At 35.8% G+C, this 10,976-nt stretch overlaps 1 protein-coding gene across 1 annotated transcript in view; it reads right to left on the bottom strand.

The window, feature by feature from the left end:
• Window positions 1-254: 254 nt before the first annotated feature.
• GALNT5 (polypeptide N-acetylgalactosaminyltransferase 5) overlaps window positions 255-10,976 on the bottom strand; it is a 47,130-nt gene continuing 36,408 nt past the window's right edge. Inside the window, exons 8-10 of the mRNA XM_011359161.2 lie at window positions 8,562-8,642; window positions 5,065-5,226; window positions 255-2,745 (exon numbers count right to left, since the gene is read on the bottom strand). Coding sequence (XP_011357463.1) covers window positions 2,605-2,745; window positions 5,065-5,226; window positions 8,562-8,642 — 384 coding nt within the window. The 3' untranslated portion in view covers window positions 255-2,604. The remainder of the gene's footprint in view (window positions 2,746-5,064; window positions 5,227-8,561; window positions 8,643-10,976) is intronic.

Consider the following 10,976-nt stretch of genomic DNA (forward strand, 5'->3'; position numbering starts at 1 on the left):
CTCAGAAGCACTCAGATGAGTTTGGTAAGTTAGTTTTTGATCAAATAAGTCTTGTAATATATTGTCAAAGCTATGCTTGTGTTTAAGGTAACAAGATGCATGGCCATTTTTTAAAGAAAGGCAACAGCTCAAGCCTATCCAGAGAAAACTCTGAAGTCCCCAAGACATAGCCTCCAATTGAAAAATTCAGGGCTGATAAGGACCCTAATTTATCCCATCCAAGGGCTTCTTATTAGAAGTACCAGAAGATCTTGTAGCATTTATAGCTTTATTACAGTCTTCTGAAAACAAATTTAGAGGGCAATGCTTAAAAAAATGTTGGTAATAGGTTTCACAATTAGTCGGTACTGTTAAGGTTAGGCCTATAAGGTTCCCAACTAAAGATTAGTTCCTTGTTTTAGAGTAATTAAGTAAATACATGTTAAGAGCTGTTTTTATCTACCCAAGAACTAACATGTGGTGTATGAGAACAACCCTTTTTATATTGATAACAGAGGTTTAAGTATAGCTTTATATAATAAGTATCTCAAGGTAACATCGGGAAGAGCATGCACTGAACAGATTGTAGAAGGTTTTTTTTTTTTGCGAAATTCATTCAAATTTCTTCTGCTGGTATACCTGAAGTTAAGTATATCCAAAACATAATTCATTATTTTCTGAATAGAGTTGAAGTTTTTGGTAGAAACTGTTTTTGAATAAAAATAGAGTCTTTAGACTGGGGGAAAATAACCTTTCAACATCTTTTAATTACTTGAAGAACTGCATGAGGCACCCAGCATATTCACTTTGGTCAGCAATTCAATTAGGCATTTGGCAACTGACGTGTGTTTTATCCCCCTCATAGTTCTGTTTTGAAAAGAATTATCTCGTTTTCTAGTCATTCTCTCATCTCATCTTCAATGTCAATTATTTGGGGGGAAAAACCCTTAAATATAATACAAATATGCAAAACTGTTCCCCCTTTTGGATTCTTAGTTATCTCTCTGCTTTTGTGTATTTAATTGAGAGTGAAAATAAATTTTAAATAGGAAGTCAGAACTAAAGACTCCCAGTTTTATCATCAGCTCAACTGAACAGTTTTTTTTTTCTTTTTCTTTTTTTAAATATTAACAAGCATATTGCATGGTTATCCACTGGAGACCCAATACCAGCAAAAAAGAGATACAGTTTATGTATCTCTTTCAAAAAAAATGCTGTGGAGCAGATTTGTTTTGGCCAGTGGCCTGGGGCAATCGAATGAGACTTGTCTCTGGAGATGCATTTTCTAATCCTGATCCTCTCATTGACTAGCCTGGGATTTCCAGACAGGTAATGTGCCTATTTTCTTACCAAAATGAATGTAAAGTATATCAAGATTTCAAAGATCTTCTCTGATATGCCTAAGTATTGGCGTACCTAAGATTAGGGGCTCAATTTAGATCAAAGAAATATTGAACTTCTCCCCAAATTTATCTGTGTTATCATCAGGTCCACATCTAGGGCTTTATTATTCCTCCCTCATAGAGGTGCCGGATCCCCTTTCCTTTTGGGCCAAGTCTAGGGTAATTTTTTCTTGCCTCTCTTCCAGAGGGTTGTTTACCTAATCCCATTCCCATTTTATTATGTTTCCTTCATTTTATTTCTACTTTGAAATCTTTAGAGCCCATTTTTAACGTACTTCATCCCAATGAATGCTGTTAAATCTAAGGTAGTATTTTATAATAAAGAATCTTAATATTTTTCAGTGCTCTATTTCTGCTTTTTTTCCTTTCAACTCCCCTTATTTATTCTTGCATTAGAGTATATTCAATGATTAAATGTATTTTAGGTTACTACAGTATATTGGGATCAGTCTCTTTTACTCTGTCTTTTCTTGTTTCTTTTTTAACATCTACATAAGTCTAGGAAGTTACTAGTATGACTATTTTTTTCAGTGTAGTTTTAAAAGCACAGAATGAACTGAAAAAATGTCTATTACTAGAACTAAATAAACATTTGACTTCCTCACTTAAAAAATTTTTCCACTGACTTAGATTGGTAAAAACCATTATGTAGTAATCTAGATCAAAAAATCCTGCCATCAAGGAGTATTATATTAATACTATTTCAAACTTTAAGGTAAACATGCATGTAGTCTATAGGGTGAGAGCTGTGAATTTATGAGGCCTTTCAGCCATAGAGACTCAAGTCATTTTTTTTTTTTTTGATAAAAAATAGTAAATAAAGGACACTGTCGACACTGATTTTAACCTACTTGTGGGCCAAAACAGATGATATTGTCAAATATAGTCATCATGAGTATCATCATACTTCCCCAAGTACTTCTGTCTTCATTTCCTGGTACCTGATAGATTGCACAGAGAAATTTACAAGCTGATTTTTAGTACAGGGCAGGAAGTAGGCGATTCAAAGGGCCACCTAGTACTGAAGAAGGACTCCAGTTAAATGTTGGACTGTTTCCCTGAGTTAAATTTTGGAATCTCAAATATTGTGACTTTTTAAATCTTCCACTCAAATGTTATTAATTTTAAAAGTTTAAATTACCATGGGGAAATACAGTCATCAAGTCCACTATTATTTTCACAGTATCTAATGGGTTTACGAGATGAAAACATCAGTTCCTCTTCAGTCTTCAAAATACTTTTCAAATTTCCACTTTTGATATGGCTTCTTTGGGTCACAAGCAGCAACTTTCAGGGTCTTCTGAGAAAAATTTCCTTCCAAGCATAATAACTGATGGTAGTTTCCAAAAACAATGTGATTCACCTGGAGAGAAGGTAGATCTGAGAATGAACCACACAATGATCTCGACAACTGAGTAAGGAAATTGAAACTAATAAAAAAAAAGATAGGTATTCATATTTTAGGTTCTTTAGGAATTATCCCAAACTAAATTAATAACATGAACACAGGCTTTGGATAATATTAAGTTGTCTCTATCTGAGACTAAGTTCTCATACCTCAAAGATAAATTGTCTGATCATATAGCTGATTAAGATATTATTTAAAGAAAATAATTCCAGATGGCATTTACTATATTTGATGGATGATGGCTCCCTCACTTAAGTTGGTAAAGAAAAAACACACACCATTACAAATAATGAGCTAATTTCTTAATTAAGACCATGCCTTAGAATGCAAATTTGGAATACAAAGTGCTATACAAAAAATAATATATTTTATTTATGAGCTTCTTACCATAATCTCTGAGTACATAATTCCTGATGTCCAGAAAATACAGATATAATTAGGAAAAAGGTCAAAGGTGTTTCAGAGGGTTCTATTATTCCTTAATATTTATTGCTATCCTAGAAATCATTGATAATCTACTTGCTCATGGCTTTATTCTCAAGAACGTAATGTGTTATAAAGTCACAAGCACAAAGAAGGTAGGAGAGCATAGCTTTACAAAGTAGGGGAACATATTACATGGCTGCCTTCTGCCTTGAGCTCCTCTTTTCATGCTGCTAAATGTCATGGAGGTAAATATCTTGACAATTTTCTTTCTTCTTTTTCTAATTTTTTCATCTTAATCAAATCACTTCTTTACAAATTAGTTTATCATTTAGGAAGACCAAAATTAGATGTATATAAAAATCAGCTAATGGAGTCTTATGTTCTCAATATGGCTAACCCAGTTTGTTAATAAGCCCGATGTGATTTTAGGACTGCCTGCTCCTGAATATTTTCTCACCAGCCTAATATCTTTTTTATTCTCAGATTCACTTCTGGAGATAAGGACTGTGTTTTTGTTCTCATATTCTCTCTCTTTTCTTTTTCTTCTTCTCTTTCTCTCTCCTTCTCTCCCTTTCTTATGCTCTTTCTCATGCTCCCTCCCTCCTTTCCTTAACACAGGGTTAAGGAAGCAGAAGGTAAAATGTAATTTATTTGATAGACATTTATGGATTTCTACAACACTATACAACCTAAAATTAGCAGCTTGTATACTAGCAATTCCTAAGTTTTTTGAATAACTCAATAATAATCATTATAACTAAAGAGAGAGAGAGAAAAAAAAAAAAAACCTGTCCAGATGGAATTGAAAAATAGCAGATAAAATCTAAAGGGAGAAAGACTGGAGAATACAGGGCTCAGGCCCTGATTTTGACCCTGGGCAGGAAGAACAATATCCTGAAGAGAATAGTTACTGGCTGTGACATCAAAAGGATGGAGGCACTCCAAGAAAAAAAAAAAAGTGTGCTTACTTTAGAGCCATCCCTAAACAAAATGATGGTCTTTATACACTCAATTTACTTAGTGGATTTGGTGGCTACCTCCTAGTGAGACAGAAAATTTGAGAAGGCAGTCCACTCCAAGATCCTATACCAACATTTTTACTTTGTACCCTGTTAAAATAGAATTAGGAAAAACTGAGAGGAATTTGAGTGACGAAGGTAGAGCAGGGGTGTTTTGATAAATATGAATTTAATCACTGGACCTCTGGAAAAATACTCCTTGATTTGTAGCATGAATGTAAATATTCTCATTGTGGCTGGTTTCGAGTTACCAAAGCAGTATAACTGAATGTGAAGTTGCCAAGAGCTGAACACAACCAGCTCCTGTAAGCTGATGGGAGCTGGCTCCAGCAACCCCAGAAAGCCCAGGTCTCTGGAAACCCAAGGATATGAAAAAAAAAAAAAAGCCTCTTTGTATGCAGAATGTAGAACCGGATTCATGCTAAAGAACAGAGCTTGTAGGAAGCACACTACTTCTTCCTTTTCCCATATTCTTTTTCTACAAGCTTTTCTGGTAACCAGTGAGAACAAATTCTAGCCTGTAAGTCCAACTTTTGGCATTAATTGACTGAAGCAAATGACTTTTAGAAACATAGGTGATGATAACAATATAACCAAGAGAACCTGGTGACTTCTATTTATATATATAACCTGGTGACTTCTATATATATAAAAAAAGGACTTGACAATTTACAAAAATATGTTTATCTCTATGTATGAACTTTTACACTGCCTGCACAGTCACAAAGGCACTTAAAGCTTCTGATTGAGGAAGCTGACAATGAGGTTATTATGTCCCATTTAATTGAAAGTTGGATTTGTGGTAAAGAGGTACAAATATTTTGCTTACCAGTTCTGAATGAAAGACCGATGTTGATTTATGCAGCCATTTTAGCCTTTTGTTTCTGTTATCACAAGGGTACAGTCTCAGTGCTCCACCATCAGGGACAGGAGCCAAGCACCAGTCTCCATGCTTAATAAGTCTTAACCAGGTGTAATTAAACTGCTGAAGCTGTGGAAGAAATGAACAAGGAAAGGTCACTTCAAGCAGTAAATACAAGTAAGGGCTTTGTCAAACATTTGTGTAAGCAAAGTTTAAGAATATAGGCATTCTGGTCAGATGTTTTATATTCAAATCCTGGTACTGCCACTTGTCTTTGATTTTTCTGTCTTGGTCTTTTCTCTGTCCTTCTCTAATAAATTTTCGTTTTGACTCTAACTCTGGCATGTGCTTGAATTCTTTTCTATGCTCAGTCAAGAATCCTTCCTCGAGTGCAGGTCTTAAGCTCCCCGCAGCTTGGGGGAATTTGCCCTGTCCTACATCAGTATGGGTGTATTATTTATCCCGTCTAATCTCATTTTTAATGGGATATAGCAATAGTATCTATCTCAGAAGCATGTGTTATGACTGTTAAGTATCTAGCACACAGTTAGCCTTCAATAAATGTTAGCTGCAATAATACAAATTATTTTGTACAGTTAATACATATCTGTAAATGGATGTCATTTCAGGTATTCTGAATTCCAGACAATCCTTCCTGGTGCTTGGAACATTGGGACATTCAAACCCCTACAGCATTACCACCCAAAGCCATTGGGACTACAGGGAGGTCCTAGTCAGCCTTAAATTACCTAGTTGAAAATGATTATGCTTCTTTGTTTCAGACTGTCTAGGCAGTTGGGCTTCTGAAAATTTTGTTTCATTGTAGAAAAGGTTAAGAGTCTTTCTTTGCTGATAGCACTAGGGATCATCAGGTTGCTGTTCTGTGGCCATCCCCCAGTTCAGAGGAATCGTTCTTGGAGAAGTCAGTTTTGGGGAGTTGCCAGTGTCTAGGATAAATACCAATTCAGGTAATGGAAGCACGTTTTCAACTTTTATAAATATTTTCTCTAATTGTTTACAACCCTGCACTATCTGCTTGACCAATTTATTCTGAGGCTCTGAGTCTGTGGGAAATTTGTTATTTTGCACCAACATAAATATATTAGAAAAAAAAACTGAATGCTGGTAAGATCTATCTAAATACTTTTATCTAATGAATCATCTGTAACGCAACTGAGATTTAATTTAGATTGACAAGTATGTCATTGGGTTAGACCTCTGCACTGGATGGACCATTGAGAGCATAGCCTAGGAACTAGTTGGAAACAATGTCTCTGCCCCTTGGACCTACTGAATCACAACCTGCATTGTAACAAACTCTCTAGGTGATTTGTGTGCACATTGCAATTTGAGAATTTGGAAGAGAAAGGGTTCTATAGAAAGTAACCTCGCAGAGTGATGTCATTGTAAATTTCTAACTGGGCAGATCATGGTAGGTATTCATGCCCCAGGCATATAACTTCTTTAGCAAAAGGCTCATCTTTGCCTTAAGCGAGCCCTGTCCATTGTTTCTGTGCATCTAGGCTGACATGTTTTTGAGATGCTCCCTTTTAGATTCCTCCTAAAGCAAGAGAGCACAGTCCCCTTAAGGATCCTGTAATCCAATCCCTGCCTTGCTTTCTCTTCCCTTCATGTAATCTTCCTCACATTCTCTCCTTAATTTCAAAAGCATAAAAGAAATTGTAAAACTGTCATTCTCTGGAGCATCTGAGATCTTACTCCGCTGTATATGTCATCAGTATGGCTCAAATAAACTCATAAAAATTCTCTATAGGTTTGAACATTTCTTACCTCAACAGGATGATGTACGTCATAGTACTAGGAAGCTATGTAGCTACTAAGAAAAACAGATATTACCTTGCAAATAGACATTTCACTAGTTGAAAAGGTAACTAAAAAGAATTTTTAGGTAAGGTGAAAAGTAGGGCTTGATGTTTCAACCCTAAGATTTTATTCCTTTTGAGTTTTTTTTTTTTTTTTTTTGATAAATGTTATAGTCGCTGACTTGATAAAGTCTCATTAATTCTGGCAAAAATGTTCCTCCATGTTCTTTTACTTTTTATTAGACAAACAAACCACAAGAAGCAAAAGCTAAAAAAGAGTAACAAGACAAAAAGGGAAAAGGGCATTTGTGGAAGGCCAGGGCTGCATAATTTATACCTTTCTCTCCTAGCATCCCCTACAGAGACTTAATGGTTATCGAGATCAAAACTTGGGTTTTCGGATAGAATACTGGTTAATCAGACACAGAAAGTCACTAAATGATGAGTCTTGAAGGATTACATTAATATTTTACTTTCATATATTTTGTACTAATTGTGGTTTTGTTGTACAATTTATGACTTTTCTCTTTGAATTGTTAATACATGCAAGTTCTTTCTTTTATTTTTGATACTTCCCTCTTTCTTCTACATTCTCTTTTCTAATTAAGAAAAAGTTTTTTTAGCCTCAAGTTTATAATCCACAGCTGAATTATAGCAACAGATGTGACAAAAATGCTTTTTATTCTAGTAGCAGCTTTGAAGTTAATGATGGGATGTGCTTGAAAATATAACCAATATCTCTAAGTCGAAGCAAAGAAGTAAGTTTTGGCAAGCCTATATTATCATCTAAAAATAATTTCTCTACCAAAGAGTGATTTACAACTTTAGAGGACTGAATTATACTCACAAATCAATGTTCCTGGGAGTCCTCTTTGGTACCTAAACTGGTAGCTGTCCCCACAGAAAGAGAATGGGTAAAAACCATGTGTTGGAGAGGGAGATGCCATCATCCAGAGCTCACCTCCAGCACTGCAGAGACCCTGCTCTGTTCTCTCTAACAACCTGTGCTCTGAGTCTGTGGGAGTTTTGCTTTGGGATTTTCCACCATGGATTATGGATTATGCAATTTTTATTACTCTCTTAAAATATGGAAGAATGGGGGCAGGGAATAGAATCAGAGAATAAAATTGCTCCCTGAGATTAATTATTTAAAAATATATTGTCTTTTATCTTTATTATTTTATCTTTATATGTAATGCATTATTTTCATTTTTTTGTCTTTATTATCATAGTGGTGAACATTTATGGAGCATGCATAAGGTATTGCTCTACATGCTTCATATGTATTACCTAATTTGATCCTCACAAGCCGCTTTAGGGTAGGCACTATTAGCATTGCCATTTACCTAAGGGTTAAAGAACTTACAAAGTTAACACATTTTTGCAAGTGATGGAACCATAACTGTGCCCTTGATAAGCTGACTTCAGTACCCACACTTTTTCTCTCTCAGTCACTATCTTTAGATTTAGAGATGGACCTTCTTTCACCAACCTATGATTATGTAGAAATTAATTATTGTTTCTATAGGCAAAAATAAATTTCACAAGTGAATGATAAATGTGTCATACCCTGCACCTATCAACTATACCTGTACCATTGACTGCACCTATTATGAGAGAGAAAACTCTAGCTCATCATACCTTGCTGCTCCCATCACAGTCTTCCAGAATGGCTGTGGTGTTTTCAATGGATATGCATTTACCCAAGGCCACGTTAATAAGCTAGGAAGCAAAATATAAAACATGCATTAAAAAACAAATATTTTAAAGTAGAACAAGACATTCAGAAAGCACAGAATATAAAACCACAATAAGGTTAAAAGAGAGTTAATAGCTTAGCAGTACTTAGCACTATATTATTTTATTGGTTGCTATCTCTAACAGAGACATAATGTAATCTTGCTCAAGTACAGCTTCAATCTGTCAATTTAGGCCTGTGATTCAGCCACAGAGCCAACAAACAGAAGCTTTTAATTAACCCTTGCCTGAAATGCTGAATGGGGAATGAGCAAAAGGTGGCATGAAAAGTAGTTATTTTCTTGGCTCAAGTTTGTCTGATGCATATATTAAAAGCCAATGCACATATTTGCAATTTAATCAAACCAACAGTTACAGGCTCTGTTGCCTGGCTGACCCCTCCAAGCTATATGACTGCTTAGGCACTGAATCATAGATAAATTGAGTCCTTCAAGAACAGCAGATTCCAGCTGATTCCCTGTCAGAATCTTTCTAATGACTCAGGCAAGCTACAATTCATTACAGGAAAGTCACGAAAGCTAATACAGAGCCAAGCTTAAAGGCACTTTCTGGCAGGTCCCCAGGTTTTTAATGGATTTGCAGGGTCAAACATGGAGGCAGCTCTCTATAAGTCACTGTTTAATGCAGTAAAATGTTGATTCCCTTGCCCTCTTTGACATCCTGGGCAGGGCTAACGAGATGGTGGGTTAATAGTACAATTTAGACTTCTCTGATTTCTAGAAGAGCTGTGCAGAGCCAAGTCTGCATTTGGGGAAGCTTCCTGAGCTGGGAGGCCGCGTGAGGTCTTAGTTTCCAGGAACACTACTCTTGCCCCTTCCTGTTGCACGGTGCCTAACACAGAGCTCTAACTCTGGGGTACATATGACATGGGGTGTGTAGCTCACAGAATTGCCAGCCTTTATAACACGGTGCTCAGTGGGTTGGTCCTCATATTTACATGCATAGCTTAGCTGGCAGTAAGGGGCTTCTTCAGGAACTGGAAAATGCAGGAAAAAAAAAAAACCTTAAAAATAAGTGGTAAAACTGCAAAAATTGGTAAGCAAAGGACAAATATTTTGAGGACAGGAGAAAAACTGGGGCATAGACAGCAAGAGGGGTGGAACTGCTGTCTTTCACACAAAGATGAAAACTAGAATTAGACCCTCAGAGGAATGGTGTCCTGGGAAAAACAATTTACCTTTTAAGCGCAGAGAGACTACAGGGAAGCTAGATTCTCCCGATCTGCAACCTTACAGTCGACCATCATTTGGGCTTGAGATGCAAATTTACACTTCCTTGCATTGCATAGGAACCCTGACAGATCCTCAAGGCACAGAAACAACATAAAAATAGTACCAGGTTGGTTACTTCTGGGGTGGCTGGAACATAAAAACAATTCTAGGACAGAATCTCTGTCAGGAATCCTCAGAGAAAGCTCTATCTAAAATTTAAAATGACACACATGGGAGGAGACCATCCAGCATTAGTAAATGGAAACAGGCAGAACTCATCAAAGGAATGGACCACCATGAGTTTCTGAGAAGAGAGTTAACAGATGCAATAAGGTAGAATGATCTTGGAGATTAAAGAAAGGAAGTGGTGCCTCAACTGTTCTCTTAATCTTAATAGAGATATACAGAAACTCTTGGATTTGTGTATTATTTAGAAAATACTCTTATTTTCAAATAGGTTTGCAAAACAGGCTTCAACAAAGCTGAAGAGGTTGCCCTGCTCCCAGAACCTCTCAGGATCTTTAATATGTTAATGTTTAGCTTGCTGCCCCAAGAGGGAGTGTAGTATGAGTGTTTGCCAAATATATTTGAATATGGACTCCTATTCTTGACAGCTCAACAAATAACATTGCCCAGAACATGTTTGAGACTCTCAGATTCAACCGATTCCTTTGTATTTATTTTGCACAATCCCTTTTTCCCAGAACTGAAAGGAATAATAAGAAGAAAAAAACAACTTTTCTATCCTTGCCTCCCCCACTTCATTTGAAGATTTGTTTCCATTTCTTTTTATCAAAGATTACTGAAGAAATTTATGGAATTAGCTGATTTTCTTGATCAAGAAATAGTCTATGAAGTGCTAAGGAACTTTTATTCTTTATTTCATTATGAATGGTTTTCAAAATAGATTCATTTTATTTTTAAAGAATTTTATCCATGCTTTTACTGTAAACAATTTTAATCTTTTTTAAAAAAAGATCAGATAGTATATCAATTTTAAATTATTCATTTTGAATTGCTTTATTTTCCAATTTAGGAGGTGGGAATCACCACAGTTTATCAAAGAATTCTTAAACCTTAGGCTATA

The sequence above is a fragment of the Pteropus vampyrus genome, unplaced genomic scaffold (genome assembly GCF_000151845.1).
Source record: "Pteropus vampyrus isolate Shadow unplaced genomic scaffold, Pvam_2.0 Scaffold2, whole genome shotgun sequence".
Classification (NCBI taxonomy): Eukaryota; Metazoa; Chordata; class Mammalia; order Chiroptera; family Pteropodidae; genus Pteropus; species Pteropus vampyrus.